Source organism: Neopelma chrysocephalum, unplaced genomic scaffold (genome assembly GCF_003984885.1).
Source record: "Neopelma chrysocephalum unplaced genomic scaffold, ASM398488v2 Primary Assembly neopelma1_76, whole genome shotgun sequence".
NCBI lineage: Eukaryota > Metazoa > Chordata > Aves > Passeriformes > Pipridae > Neopelma > Neopelma chrysocephalum.
In genome coordinates, this window is record NW_020897737.1 from 5002157 (window position 1) to 5018404 (window position 16248).

Here is a 16248-nt window from a genome sequence, read left to right on the forward strand (position 1 = left end):
ATCTTGTGGTCTTCCAGTTCCCAGAATACCTGATTCGTTTGAGGTTTCTTGACAGCTATTTATAGCCCTTGTAGCAGAAGTGATAATTGTCTACAGGTGGAGAGAACAGAGCTGATACAGCAATTTTGGTACTCTGCAGACAGCCTGAAATTCTAAGAGAGATCTGTGAATTACCTTGACCTGCCTGACTGGAGCATCAGTTTCAAAAGTCCAGTGATTACACTTCAGTGTTATCAGCAACTAATTTAGCAATGATTATCAGGGAAGATGGGTAAGAGCAAAACACAACTCTTGGGAATTTCTGAAGATAATCTAAGAGCAGACCAGAGAAGTAGACAGGTGACAGCAAAATATGCAAAAGAATGAGGAGGAGGAATTAAAAGGCAGCAAAGAGGGTTGGATTAGATGGAAAGAATCTGTTAAGTAAAGATGAACTTAATATGAATTATTATGAGAAAATATTACAGTCTTACATTTTAGGTGTGCTACAAAGACTATATTCTGTTCCTCTCAGTAAATCATCAGCCTACTTTTACGTCAGCCCCTCTCACCTGGTAGCTGGTCAATGGCTGCATTCCCAGCTCAGGTCTACTATGAAAGAGCAGATGTCTATGTCCTCCAAGTGCATCTTGACTATAATTCACAAAATAGAAACTCTAACAGGAAGACGGCTAACCAAGGATTAAGATAAAACCATGTGCTCTTCCTAATTTACCTGCACTTGGGGGTTAAACTCAGGATTTTAGGTCAGCAGGTCTTAATCTCCTTTCGTGAATGGTATATCCATTTTAAGAATCAATTAAATACATTATCAAATGTAGGCATTGCCAAGGAAAATATGGCTGTATTTGTTTTTACAAGCCCTTAGATATATAAAGAAGACCAATGCCTTAAGCAGCTCTGTATCAGCTCTATCACTCTCCATCTCTAAAATTTATTTGTGCTTTCTTTGTCCTGCTTCTAGGATTTCTTTTTCCTGACATAAAGTTTGTACAGGACGTGGACAAATCAGTGACTAATTTAATTGACAATTTTCAGCTTATATGGAATTTCCATTTTTTACAGATTTTCTACAAAGCAGCCAACTACTGCTCTGCTTCCTGCATAGGCACTTCAGGTCGTAGTTGTTTGTTTTCACCACAGGTCGGATACCATCACCAGGAAAAACTAATTTGAAAGCATCTTCCATCACAGGCACTCCAAAATAAGGAAATGAAACAGCCAACCAGAAAAAAGAATCCTTTTTCTTTATCCCATGAATCCCAGTGATGTAGAACTCTCAAGCTCTGGCAGTAAGCTTTGCTAGTCAGGTAGCGAATGCACTCCTGTGGCTCACACCTCCATAATCATTTCTCTCCTCTGCAGGACGTTTCCTTCAAGCATAGGTAATGGCCAGCTGTGTCATCTTTGAGTTTTCAGCATGTCCACATTACATTTTTCCACGTGTTGATTCGAGTACTTTAAACACTCACTTTGTTCTCTATTGTAGGTCATGGGTTATATGGGACTTTTGAAATGTTGTCCTCCTGGAGAAAAACTAGAGAAGACCAACACGTTAAAGAGAGGACTGCAGCCGTATTTGCAGACTCCATGCTCTCGTTTTCTCTCACCACTGCCATGTACCTGGTCACTTTTGGAATAGGTGCCAGTCCCTTCACTAACATTGAAGCAGCCAGGATTTTCTGCTGCAATTCCTGTATTGCAATTTTCTTCAACTACCTCTATGTACTCTCCTTTTATGGTTCCAGCCTGGTGTTTACTGGCTACATAGAAAACAACTACCAGCATAGTATCTTCTGCAGAAAGGTACCAAAGCCAGAGGTATTGCAAGAGAAGCCTGCATGGTATAGGTTTCTTCTGACAGCCAAATTCAGTGAGGACACAGATGATTCAGAGGAAACGAACACTTACGAGAGTCATCTTTTGGTGTGGTTCCTGAAACGCTATTATTGTGACTGGATAACAAACACTTATGTCAAGCCTTTTGTAGTTCTCTTTTACCTTGTTTATATTTCCTTTGCCTTAATGGGCTACCTGCAGGTCAGTGAAGGGTCAGACCTGAGCAACATCGTAGCGACTGCGACACGAACCATTGAGTATACGACTGCCCAGCAGAAGTATTTCAGTAACTACAGCCCGGTGATTGGGTTCTACATCTATGAGTCAATCGAGTACTGGAACACCAGTGTCCAGGAGGACGTGCTGGAGTACACCAAGGGCTTTGTGAGGATATCTTGGTTCGAAAGTTACTTAAATTACCTTAGGAAACTCAACATATCTACCGGATTGCCCAAGAAGAATTTCACTGATATGTTGAGGAACTCCTTCCTGAAGACCCCTCAGTTTGCCCATTTTTCAGAGGATATCATCTTTTCCAAGAAATACAACAATGAAGTTGATGTTGTGGCCTCCAGGATGTTCTTGGTGGCAAAGACAATGGAAACCAAGAGGGAAGAACTTTATGACCTCCTGGAGACCCTGAGGAAGCTCTCTCTCACCTCCAAGGTGAAATTCATCGTTTTCAATCCATCGTTTGTGTACATGGATCGTTATGCCTCTTCAGTGGGAGCCCCCTTACAAAACTCTTGCATTAGTGCTTTATTTCTGCTCTTCTTCTCTGCATTCCTGGTCGCAGACTCTCTGATCAATGTCTGGCTCACTCTAACTGTTGCCTCGGTTGAATTTGGAGTTATAGGTTTTATGACCTTGTGGAAAGTGGAACTAGATTGTATTTCTGTGTTGTGCTTAATTTACGGAATTAATTATACAATTGACAACTGTGCTCCACTGTTATCAACCTTTGTCCTGGGCAAAGAATTCACAAGAACTAAATGGGTGAAAAATGCCCTGGAAGTGCATGGGGTAGCTATTTTGCAGAGCTACCTCTGCTATATTGTTGGTCTGATTCCTCTTGCAGCTGTGCCTTCAAATCTGACCCGTACACTGTTCAGGTGCTTGTTTTTAATAGCATTAGTCACCTTCTTTCACTGCTTTGCCATTTTACCTGTGATACTGACTTTCCTGCCACCCTCCAAGAAGAAGAGGAAAGAAAAGAAGAATCCTGAAAACCGTGAGGAAATAGAGTGTGTTGAAATGGTGGATATGGATAGCACCCGAGTGGTTGACCAAATTACAACAGTCTAACTTGATTTGTTGGTTGCTTTTTTACACGAGGTCTTACTGAAAACAAAACAAAAAAAAAAAGAAAAAAAAAAAAAAAGAAAAAAAAAAGAAACCAGTACTGACTAAATATCTGGGGAGAGGAAGAAGTTTGGAGGTTTTCTCTCCCTCCTCTAAGCTAAATCCAGGAATATTCAAAATTATGGGAGAAATCAAAAATAAATTAAAAAAAAAACCGAAAAGAGCCAGGGCATTGTACCTTGCTCAATTTTTACACACATGCAAAGGGGAGTATAATTTTAGATGCATGAAGTAAGATCTAATGAGAGCAATTGGGTTCCTAAGCAGTCATCTGCATCGCCTGTACTGCAGATGCTGCAATTATTGTGGCTAAACCAAATCATATTGAAAGGTCAACTGTCAAGGCTGAAGTAGCACTAAATGTTCGCTGGATGTAAAGGCTTTACAAACTTTCTGCACAGCAATAACTCAAGTCAGTGAGTCAGCTCTTATAAGTCTTAGCCATCACATTTAATTTTTCTTTTCTCCCCGAATCTAAACATTTATGCAAGACTATATAAAAGATAGCAAACTGTACTGGGAAAGAAGGCAGTACACAGCAACCAAATGCTTTCCAAACACTTTTATGTTATAAATCACTTCTTTTTTTTCTAAAAATAGCATTATTTTAAAATGGAAATCATCCCTTGTAACATTTTTAATCATGGTTTTATAGCTGTTTCTTTTTCTTATAAAAACAAAAAAGAACAAAAAAAAGAAAAAAAATCCAGGTGACTCTGTCACTCTAGAAAATATATAATTCTATTTTATACATGTCTCGCTACTAGTTAAACATGTAATCTGCTTTACCAACTGCAATTTTTTTAGCACTCTATGAAGACATGAGAGTGGATCTAGCAGCAGATAGAAGATGGTGTACTGAATATTTCAGCACCAAAATCCATGATACAAACCTCAAATACAAAAATGTCATCAAGAAAGTGAATGTTAGGGCTCTTTCAGTCAGAGCCTATTTCAGGCCATTCACTGGTAATGCACACTAAGAGGATTAGTGGGTAGTTTTACATAATGTATAACTTAATCCCTCAATCTTCCTAGAGTACCTGTAAAGCAATAGACCTTACAGCTATGGGCTCTTCCAAGAGACAGCAGACCATGAGAGTTGTGTGGAACAAACCGAAGGCTGGGACTGTGGTTTAGCAGCAGCGAGTTTAACAACGTCCCCAAAGAGCCCATATCTAAGGGGCCTATTGAAAACATCACTTTTGAGAGAAAAAAGAAAAAAGAAACAACTTAAAAAGATTACATTACTGAGTCTTTTTGGAGCTGTGAGTTCTAAATCAATAATTCTGTCAGCATCTGTGATGTGGAGTAATACAGATAAAGCAGCATTTCTTTCCTCCTCCGCCCCCTCCACCCTTAAGAGCGACAGGCTCATTACTGTAAGGTTTTATCATGTGGTTGAACCCCAGTGGGGATATGTAAGCCAATTCTGTAGGTTTTGCTGAGAGTATTCCGACTATACATTGCCTGTGAAAACCCAGTATCAGGAAGCTGGCTGGTGTGTTGGGTGGTCTCATGAATATATGGACTGTTGCTTTGTGGTGCAAGTTGAATGTATTACAGCCAGATTCCTTTTTGCAGCTCATCCGGAAAGTAAGAGTACTTGAAAAGTTTTCAGCACTTGGCATAAGGTTTGCTTCAGTGACAGTATGTGGAGAGGAAGGGATATTGCAGGAGCCATGAGGCTTGGACCACTGGGAGCACTGTGGCTTGGGAGGCTGCCTGTGGTACTTGCACGGTCATTAGCACGTCTGTGGTCACAAACCCAGGGTATGCTTCATTGCATGAAACATCTTTTTAGCATCCAGTCCCAGAGACCCCCAAATACCCTGTGCGAAACCCGCAAATGCCACTGAGTGAATGTTAATTTTCAAGCAAAGAGATACTTCTGAAGCATTCTTCCTAGCAGAAAAGAAGATAACCAGATATTTTGCCCTAAAGCAAAACGCTACATGCTCACTAGCAAAAAACGTCAGCAGCGCAGCTGGCAACATTTATTTTCCCCTGGATATGTCCCTTCTCTGACCAGAAGAAAGGAAGCTGTGTCCAGGAATGCACAGGATCTTTGCTTAAATAAACAACAGTTGCTACGGTAGCAGCTGGGAAGCTGTAACAACAACTTCAGCCTTGGCAGAACCCAGGCGGACACCTTGAAGACAGCCAAATGAATGTAAGACTAGGAAAAAGATTTGTTTCCCCTGTTTTCTTTTGAGTCAGGCTTGGGGCTATGTTTTCCATCCAAAAATCATTCATTAAATATACTTCACTCTAGATTTTCTGTGATTATCACAATTTCATTTAAAGAAGAGTCACCCTATCTCCTGGCTGTTCAACAAGCAGCTGCAGTGGCTTTTAAACTTCTAAGGGCATTAGCAAATTAGTTGAAAGTTACAGAGGAATTGCAATTCCTCTGCAGCAATCTACTGACTTGTGGAACACTTGGAAATGGGATATATGTGAAAGAGGTTGCTTTTACACTGCAGAGAGAAATACATGGCAAACACTGATTTTATACCTCTGCTATCCCTCATGCTATCACTTGCAAACACCAGACACAAAGGTGGTTACCATAAACCTCTTAACATCTAATTGCTATGCATAGACAGGAGTGTCTTTAAAGAGATGTCCAAAGACAAGCTTGTAGTTTCAGAGGCCTCTCCTTAAATTTCAGCATGTGTGGCCTTCAGAGATCTCCAAGAAAGGTGATAAAACCAGGGATAAAATTACTCCTATATCTCCAAACCTGTCAGAAAAAGGATGTGGACGCAGTCCTATGACTGCAGAACAGGCTTGAGTGTCCAAGAAGGCAGGGTGAGAAGTCAGGCAGTCCACCCCCTTGCCCCAAGGCAGAGTCAACAGCATTTAAATCATTTCTGAAGGATGTTTGTCCATTCCTAAAAATCTTTTTAAGGGCATATTCCTTTCCTAGCAGTTCCCCCCAGTGCCATGTTACCCTCTCTAGTAACTAGTAACTCCTGCTAGCTGCCCGGGACTGGGTCAGAGAAGAGGAGCCATGCCCCTCTCTGCACAGGGACAGGACAGGCAGGAGACTGAAACATCCTCAAAAGAGAGAAAATCCAGATCAAAGCCAAAACCAACTTACATGTGTTTTTCACTGTGTTTCACCTCAGGCTGCCATTTCATTCCCCCCCTCCAGGGTTGGCAAGGTAAAGCCATGAAAGTATCCAAGGTGCACTCAGCCTGGGTCGGTGAGGTTTCTGCCTGAATCCTGTTGTGTCTGAGGGTTGCACCAAATATTCCTTCTCTACAGGTAGCTTGAATACCTCAACATGAACCAGAAACAGCGTGTTCTCAAGGTTTCAGACTATGCTAAGCCGCTTTGGCCTTCGTCCCCTTCAACTTTTTCCTCTGGAGCAATTATCTTCACCAAAATCAGTTGGTCCTCCCTGCGCCGATTGATCGGTAGGTGCAAATTCTGTGCTCTGTTCTCAGTCCAAAGCACTCCCAGTGGCTAACTGTGCGTAAGAGTTTGCCTTTACTGGTGAACCTCCATTTTGGAAGACTACCTAGGCTTAAGCAGATTTTTGTCATACTCTTAAGTGGCTTTTTAGCCCAGGTATCACTGTGGTTTTGTTTGCAATATAGATTACCAAATTTTTTTATAAATTCAGTGAGTAGAACAGAGTATTGTACACTGTCAGGCACTGATTAAAATCTAACAGTGAAAGTTTTAACTAAGGCTAACAAGACTACCTAGGACTGTGGCTCACTGAGCACATATATCTTCTACAAACATAACATTCCATACAGTAAGGTATGGTGTACAATTTATTTTTAATTACAGGGTAAGCATGGGGAAAAAGAGCCAACCAATGTGCAAATGGGCCTCAAAATCAGTCCAGTTTTCTGGACATAATTTCTAATGTTGTCTTAGTACAAGTCCACTTTCAATTTACAAGTATTCTAACGGGAGGAAAAAATGAAGAGAGAAAATTTGGTAGAGCTGGAAAAACTACGCTATAAAAATTAATTGATGAAGGCAGAATTTGCTGCCCAAAGCAGAAATATGAAAGTGTTCTAGTTAGATTAAAATTAGAGTTCGGAAGATTGAGAAAAACCTGTCTGTCGAAGAAAAAGAGCTTCTTTTCCAAAGACAAGCAAATACACTTATCATGGTCAACTGTGTGAACCTGGAGGGAAAACAGTATCAAAGTGGCTTGAGGTTATGTTGAGCCACGAGAGGATTTGCATCTGCTCTCAGAAGCTTTCTGAGCCAGCGCTGAATACAGGTAAAACATGTACTGTAAATTGAAAGGTGTACTTTTAAATGCTTTTCTCTAGGCTGACTATCCTCCTGTGAGCCATGAAATCCCCCCTCAGCCAACACCTTCGTTATTTTTATTCAAAAGGAAAACAAAACAAAGTGGTGGCATGACTGGGCAGAGATCAGGGAAATCAGAAGGAAGACTGTGACTTCTCTGAAAAACTGAGAGCCAGCAAAGCAAGTGGGTTTTGTGGTAGAAGAACCGGTTACTTCAAAACTTAGCAAAATGGTGGGTTTTCCTATTTGTTAACTTCAGAAGCAGGTAGCATGTTAAGGGAGATGCAGGGAAGGGAAGCTGAGTTAATAGGAGTTAGCTGCGGATTTGCTTTGGGCCCCAGAAGCATCTCTGGCATGGCTGGGAACTGGCAGCTGGATGGGAGTGCAGGAGGGGCTGGGACAGCACTGCTGTGTGGGCGCTGGGGATGCCAGACCAGGGGCTGTGGTGGTGCCATTGCCCTTGTCCCCATCCCACAGCCGTACCTGGTGTTTTCCGGAGATGCACAGCCTGCAGAGTGCACTAGCTCCCATGTGGGCATGGCTCACTCCTCCCCTGCCTCATGTTGGGACAGCATTGCTGGGTTTTGATGAACCAGGACTTGCATGGTAAGGCACAAGCCCTCTGGGAACACTTTCTGCAGGATCTTGGTTGGAAAGAATTACCCAGAGCCTTTTTCTCCCCTGCCTTTGCACATGTTAAAACGCAGATCCATACAAGTCAAATTGTACAATTAGCTATGTAGGGACAGAGTATTTCTTCCATGGCTTTTTCCTTACATTTATCACTAAAAGTACTTGTCATTTATTTTCTTATAAATATTGTGAAATAAGTAAGCCTTCCTGGGGTACACACAGGTCTGATGAGAAGGAGGCAGGGAGGGGAGAGAGCCCCGTTCCCTCCCTAAAGGTAGGAAGCATCTTCCACCCATGGCCAGGCACTACACCATTGCTGCAGGGCACCCCCAGTGACCCCAGCTCAGTGCAGGGGTGGAGGCAATTTTATCCCTCCTCCCCAGTCTTATTAGAGAACAGGGAGGAGCTTTAGCTCCAAATTGTGGTGGGGATGGGCCCCCAGGGAGCCCTTGTGAAACCCATCCGCTGCCAGGAAAGTGCAATGGCAAGCTTCTTGTTTGGTTGGGTTTTTTTGAGAAAGATGTGGCAAAAGTATCCCAAGAGGGGATTTGAACACATATTCCTGTCCATGGTGCATGGGTTGGAGCAAAGTGGAGTGCCCTGACAGGCCACCATTTGCCCTGTGGTGGTCCTTGCACAGCTTCCTGCCTGGAGAGAGGGCACCCCAGCATCATGAGCGCCTGCCTGGGGCAGCCGCTTCTCAGGCACAAATTGTTCTGACGTTGTTGGCGTTCTGCAAGTCATTACCTTTTTTTAATTTTGGAAAAAGGAAAACAAAATAGATCAGTATAAACAAATCTAGGTTATTTAAGCTCCAAGAAGTCTTAACCTGCGCGTCAAATAAATGGCTTGCAAGATGTCAGGGGGGTTCTTTTGGGCTTTTTTTTAACCAATTTTTACTATTTTTGTATTAATTTAGGGGAAAAATTGTATAATGAATCTCAATGTATAGCATAAGCCTGAAATAAAATGGCTGTCTCTCTCTTTGCTTCCTGTGCTCCCAAACTGCTACAGAAATCCCTTGCCATCACCAGTGTAACAAACTGATTTTCCTGGCCTAACCTGAGTAATCAGAATGTGCGTCCTCTCCAACTCCCCTCAGAGAGGGGTGGTAGAGTAGTTTAGGGGCACCTGCTGCAGCATAGAGCCAGCAACATCCAAAAGATAGTGGGCACACTGCTTCTCCAGTAGCCCCTCTTGTTCCAGGGTGCACACTGCTCGGCAGCAAGCACAGGGAAAATGCATTTCCCATCTATTGATTTCCATGTTACTGAGACCCGAGTCCTTTTTTGGGGGGTTCCTAGACAATCCAGCATCAGAACCCCAACCTGAGCAGGCAAAGCAGCAGCTAAAGTAAAAATCTCCAACTGATTTGATCAAAAACTTAGAGTTATCTCCTCAGACAACAATTAGACCTACTGAAATCTGGTAGGTAGGTAGACCTGAAGTATTACTACTGAACAGAACTACTATTATTAAAAATTTTCTTATCAAGACCTTACCATCCACAAACTTAGGAAGCCCCATCATCACTGAGAGACCCACCTCTCCCACCAGCAGAACCACGGCTGCTGGCCCAGGACCTTCTGATGACTGTGCTCCACCATCTTCCCATACCCAGACAGATCACCCATTTACAGTTTTTCCCTAATGTTTTGGAGAAGGGGAGCAGCACCCCTGTAGGCCCACCTGGACCAGCTGCTTTGATGCAGAACCAAACCAACGCACCAGGGGACACGGGTGACCATCACAGATGCTCTGTCGTGTCTGGTGTAGCAATGAGATATTATTTATTTTATTATAAAAAGCAGGTGAGCCAGATCCAAGCCCAAGTCACTGAAAACAATAGCAGGCCTGAGAGCAGGTGGGTTTGGGCTGCCAAGGGCTTTTGACCACTTTATTTTAAGGGGAGGTTTGGGTCTGCAATTTAAAGGTGACTCCTGTCACCTGTTACAGCTCCTGGCCTTGTCCCTGTCAGTTGTTGTTTCTCACATTGCCTTAAATTCAGAATCCACAAGCACTGTTGACAAAAATTCTGTCTGAAATTGAAACTCAAATTATATCAATTTTTCTTATTGCTAATGTAATGTAAGAGAGGCTACGTCTAAGCCTGGCACAGGAACCCAAAGAGCAAAACCCCTGTACCAGGCTGGTGTGCCTCATTTGTGTTAGCAAGAGCTCCTTCATGCAATTCTCCATAGATCTAATTTACAAAATTCAGACTTCCCAAACGTGTAATCAGCACTTTTTATTCTGAAAATTCATCTGTATGTATACCTTCAAAATAGAGGCATGTTAAATCTGATTTTTGGGTTATCAAGGAATACAGTTCAGCCCAACAAACATTCGTGAGCAGCATCTCTGAATTCCGCATGCAATTCTTACATTGCTACATACAAATCAGAATATTTTCATCCCAAAATACCACATTTCCTTATTTGTACAGCTAATTTGCATGCAGAAACTAGGCAGGATTGTAGACCCAAAACAGTGAAGTGTGCTCATGTTTACATTCATCCTGTAAATATCACTTAAATATGTAAAGGTTAATGGCAATAACCGTTGAGAAGAACAGGATTGGTTTTTTTCTGACTTCAGTTTACTGGCAGAGAATAACTGAAATGTATGCTGAGCACCTAGCTAAAAAGAACCAGGGAGTAAGAAATCTAACAGTCCATCAGCAGAAAAAGAAAAGTCCACTTGAAAATTTATACATATGAGAAATCTAACAACATTCAAGGCCTTAGCTGGGTATCCAGACTATGTAGAATAGTGTATGTTAGAAATGAATGCAAAATATTCCATTCTGATTCTTTCTGATTACATTCAATCCTCTGAAATATGCTTTGTTCTGTGAGGAGGCATACTTTTGAGCAAGACTGACATTTATCTTTCTGGAAATTACTGAGTTGCACAGGTGAAGTTTGCTGGAAACAAAATTTTAAATGTATACAAACAAACTGATGCCAGAAAACACAAGTTGTAAAAAACATGCCTTCACATACTGATTATATTTCATAATAAGCAATCTGTTCCTTGATGCTACAAGTGAAAAATTATTTTATATTTGTCAACTATAATCAGAAAAATGAGATGCCCCACTAATGTATATATAGTGCATACACCCCCATACCAATTATGTATTTCTTATACGCCCAACTCAAGTTGGCTCTGTATAAAGAGGAGAAAAAGCCAACCTAGAAACATACTTGAAAGCTGGTAGGAAGAATAGTTTAGCTGTCCTGAAATTAGTAATGAATCAGCAGGGGAGGAGCAACAGAGAAGTTGGTAAGGGGTTTAGGAACAAAGAAGCTCCCTGCAGAAATGCTGTTGAGAAAGGAGAATACTCAGGTTTTATTGTGTCAGGAGGATGGGAAAGATCATGTAAAAAACTTCTGTGTTGCAAAGGGAAGGAAGGTCTAAGGCAAAATGAAGAGTGAGAGAAATTATATAGGCATATGTAAGATTGGCAGCTGTAAGGTATATTAAGGCTGTCTAATAAAAGACAGGGTCTGTCCATATAAGGAAAATAAAAATTCACAGCTGCCTAATTATGTGATTTCAAATGTAGATTGAGTACTTCATTGCTTTGCAATAAAAGGAGGATATCATTTGTAATCTAATCTGGAGCCCAGATCTGGAGACTTTAACATGATATATAAACAATATCATACAGAAAAAGAGATCAGTCAGATGGATTCTGGCTCATAACTTACTGAGAAATGGCAAATTGAGCCTCACTCTTCATTTTACTGCAACTATTACTTAGAGAAGAGCAGCTGACTTTACTGGTTCTGAAATAGCCATACCTTCCTGATAAAATACTCATGTGTTGGAAGGATTTCTTTTCTTTTCTTTTGAAAATGCAATCAATTTTCTTTCTGGACAAAGTGAGCCCTCAGGCAGATTACCTGCAGCGAGAAGTGGGAAATGCCAGCTCTCTTAAGGTGATTCCTGAGTCAAGAACATCCCTCTTCAATTGAATTTCTCTCTTTTCTTTCCTCTCAGCATGCTATTGCAAGCTGTTCCAGACTTGTCTATTGACAGTTTTACCAATTGGTGTATCGTACTCCTCTTTGCAAGAGTGGTGGAATTCTGCCAAGCCTCTCCTGGTGTTGGCTCCAGGGGCAGTAGCCACGTTATAATTTTTGAATTATTCTTGCTCATTAGCCCCTCTCATGGGAGCCATTTCTTTCAGTTTCTTGGATCTTACTGGAAGAGTGGCTACAACAACTTTTACAGGAATGCCAACAGTATTTTGCTGATCTGACGTGCCTCTGATATATATGAGTGACATAACTTTATTAGATCTAGCAGGAAGAAGCATTCAAAGCTCAATGTCAGGACATCATATTCTATTTAATATCACCATCTCTGTAGATGTTATACACAGCAGATTTATAATATGGAAATTGCAGAAATGGGGAGAGTAAAGAGAGAGAGAGAGAATACCATTTAAACTGCTCATTCAGCACTTTCCAAACCTCTCCATCAAAGGAAGAGTTCCTGCCTCACAGTCAGTGGTGACACCAAGCCTGAAGAATCTAATTTGCAGGAAAAGGTTAAAAGAATTTGGCTTAGAAAGGGGAAATGTGGAGCTGAGATATGTGACTTCAGAATTATGGAAAGGATTGCTAACTTTAGTGAGTTCTTTTTTTTTTTTTTTTACCCAGCGTGTGCTTCAAAAGCCAAAATCTCAGAATACAAAATGTTTGAAGTGAGAAGCAAATAATAAATTCATGGAGAACATTTCACAGGTAGAAATGACAAATACATATTGAAAACTGTAAAGTCAAGGCAGACAAAAAAATCAACTCAGATGAGAAATGCCTAAGTTTATTGTAGAGAACTCCATAAAAACCTACACAGAAAAGCTCCCAAATGTACTCACAGCCCTAGAGAGCTCTTCAGGTGGTCTGTTCCAGCACCAGGCCAGAAATAAGGTAAGAGTTTTAAATTATTGACAGCTACAACCAACACAGCTTTAAACTGTGGAACCTGGGTGAGGGAGAAATGGGGAAAAAATGATGGGAAAAATATTTTAATGACATACTTACTCTTTGTGTGCATCAACACCTCTCCACCAGCTTCTTGGGAGTTATAGCTAATAAAACTTGTTTAAAGCATGGGCCAGCACATTCCACATTCCAGGCAACTGTTTTCCTCTTCCCCTTGAAGGCAAAGGCTGAGTTTCATTTTGTCAGTCTGCTTTCAAGGCAGATCATCCCTCTGACACTGCCTGACTGATACACAGGGGTGAGCACAGACCAGCACAGGAAAGAGCCCATACTTGAGCCATGGCAGGGCAAAGCTTTATTACTCCTTCGTCAGAGAACTGTGCAAAAGAGGGCATTCAAATTTTTAATGTACTTTAAAAACTTCTGGGAAAATTTTGCCTCTGTGGCACACTGTGGATGCATTAAGATGTAGATGTGCTATGGATGCTATCCAGGCATACTTATGCTTTTCCAAAGCTAGGTAGCCCTCAGCCTTTGGCTTTGTGCCACGCAGTCCCTCTTTAAATCATATTTTAAGTTTTATTGAGATACTTGTTTGATGAAAGAGATTTTGTTTAGATCAAACTGATCTTCTTAAATATGAGCTCTTTTATTCACCGCAGAAGGCTTCCACACCTGACATCTCTATCCTCTGTTACTACACTTGGAAATGAAGATAGCAACAGTGGAAAGGAGAGAATTGGAAAGCAAATAAAAGTCCCATTATTTCAGTTAAGTGGCATCTAATTTTGAGGCTCAATTACCAGTGATTTTGTGAGCTTCATTTTTTCCACTACAAAATTTTTAAAAGGTGCTCAATATTCCAATCCTAAGCCAGGAATAACTATGGGTTTTCAGTATACTCCAAGCAGAGTATAGCAGCTGGACTGAAATCATGTTGCCCCGTGGAAATAAAGCATTGGGAAGGGGAGAAGAGGTGGATAGAGTTGGTCATTTGGAATTTTCAGCAGAAAAGATAGGTTTTTCTTTAAAAAAAAAAAAATCACATTTTTACCTTTGTTCTGATAGGAAAGTCTTATTGAGTCTGATAAACTTGAAGTGTATAAAATCATTTACAAAAACTGCATGAGGAAGGTGAGCTGAGAAAAGATATATCTCTTCTGACTTTCTTCTATAATGTCTGCTTTATCACAGTTCCAGGGAACAGCAGTATGGCCAGTATCAAAGCAGTGGGGTAACTGTGTTTGGATAAAATTGTGTTATGGAAAAATAAAGTGATAAATAGTTAGCTGGTAGACAACGCAGAAAGAATTGAGCCTTACAGAATATACCACCTAAGGAGTCTTTCTGCTGTGTCTTTTGCAACCGGACATGCCTTTCTCGTATTGGCCTTTTTAGCCACCAACGCGCTTGCAAGAAACGTGGGTAGAGCCCTTCCCAAATCTTCGTTCGCGAAGCCCAGCCATGAATGGTAAGACGTGTACCCACCAGGCTTCTTTCAAAATGCTGATGAAGGGAAAGAAGGTTTTGAGCTCTGATTCCAGTGACTGGAGAAGATGGGGCTTCCCAGCAAGGCAGTAGCAAATGCAAACAATAGCAAACATTGCACTTGTATAGAAACACAGTTTTGAATGCAGAATTGGCTGATCCAGGGAAAATAAAGTCAGGAAAGATTGTGAAAGTCCAAAACCTCTCTAAGTTTTTTAACTTCTTGTTATGGCTTATGTGTAATGTCACCAGATCCATGGTGCTCACTCACCATTCAAATCTGTAATTGTTTTAGACATTAATATATAAATTAATATAAATATAATAATAAATATAAATATAATAATTAATATAAATTCAACCAGTGAGCAAATATAAACCATACTCAGGTGGCCATTCATAGATCTCAAGTAGTCAAGGGTCATCCTTGACTACTATCCATTCCTAAAATACATATAAAATATATGTATTTCACAGAATAATGAGAAAAATCTATACAAAATTCTGATCTACTTGAAAACAATTTGCTTTAAACAGGTCAAACAGAATTGAAAAATTGTTTCCGGCAAATAAGCTCTAAATGTGAAGGGAAAGTAGTTCTATTCAAGCTTTTTGAAGAGAATGAATGAGAGAATGAATGTGAAAAAGCACATGGAGTGCAATTTAAAGAAGCAAGCAAGCGAATCATGACCAGAGAATGTCTATAAAACCTTGGCAGTTGACCTTCACTGGGTGAGGATGGTAAGTGGGTCTGGAGAATCAGCATTTCATCAAGTGGTTGAGTATATTTTTACCCTTTTCAAAAAATGAACCAGCTCATCAGGTAAAAACTGATCATGCAAGGTTTGTCCATTTGCCTGCTCTCAGTGAGCATGAAAAAAAAAATCATTTTAAATGAACCTGTGGTCTCTGCTGACTTTTGTTAATTCCAATATATTTCTGTTAACTGCTAAGGGGAAGAAAATCAGAAATAAAATGCTCCAAGCCTTTATTAGTTTTTCTTTTCTCAAGAATCCTGCACCTCTCATTACCTTATCCTTTTGCTATGCCAGGTTTCTCTTATGAAATTCCCCAATTTCGGCCAATTGACTCAAGGCTCCCCTAATACACTCTTACAATTGTAAGCACTCAGGGGTTCCACTAAAAGGGTGGCTGGATGCAGCTTCAGGACTAATTGTATCCTATGAGTTATAGAATTATGCACCAACAGCTAAAAGGACACAATTACAAGGTGAACTATTGTGATACACACTGTGTAATGTCATACAATCAAATGCAATGTTTAGTAAACATGAACCTCTTTGCCATTTTGTATTTATTTATACAGGTTTAAAATAAAAAAAAATAAAAATAAAGCACACATTTAAAAATATCCCTTTCTCCATTGTGTCTCTGCAGCATTATGCAACTTCCCGAGGAGGCTGACGGGTAGGCAATGACTCGGTCAGTGCCTGGGGAACCAGGCAATGACTAGCAAGGAATATGCAATTCTTGTTTGATTGAATTACACCTGCAAAAAGAGAGATACAACCTTCCAGAGAGTGTGGGAGAGAAAAGGAACAGCTTACTGGGGATTTGCTAGGAGCTGCCTAGGTGGGAACACCAAATTTCTGCAGAAGTAGGAGCCTTAACTGGGTCACCGCCTAAAGGACTGCATTTTTCCAGCAATGTGCCGGTAATAAA

General features: G+C 40.8%; 1 protein-coding gene across 1 annotated transcript in view; it reads left to right on the forward strand.

The window, feature by feature from the left end:
• The window catches only part of PTCHD1 (patched domain containing 1), a 44802-nt gene extending 30639 nt beyond the window's left edge, over nucleotides 1–14163 (forward strand). Inside the window, exon 3 of the mRNA XM_027689007.1 lies at nucleotides 1490–14163. Within this exon, the coding sequence (XP_027544808.1) occupies nucleotides 1490–3144 (1655 nt within the window). The 3' untranslated portion in view covers nucleotides 3145–14163. The remainder of the gene's footprint in view (nucleotides 1–1489) is intronic.
• Nucleotides 14164–16248: the final 2085 nt, after the last annotated feature.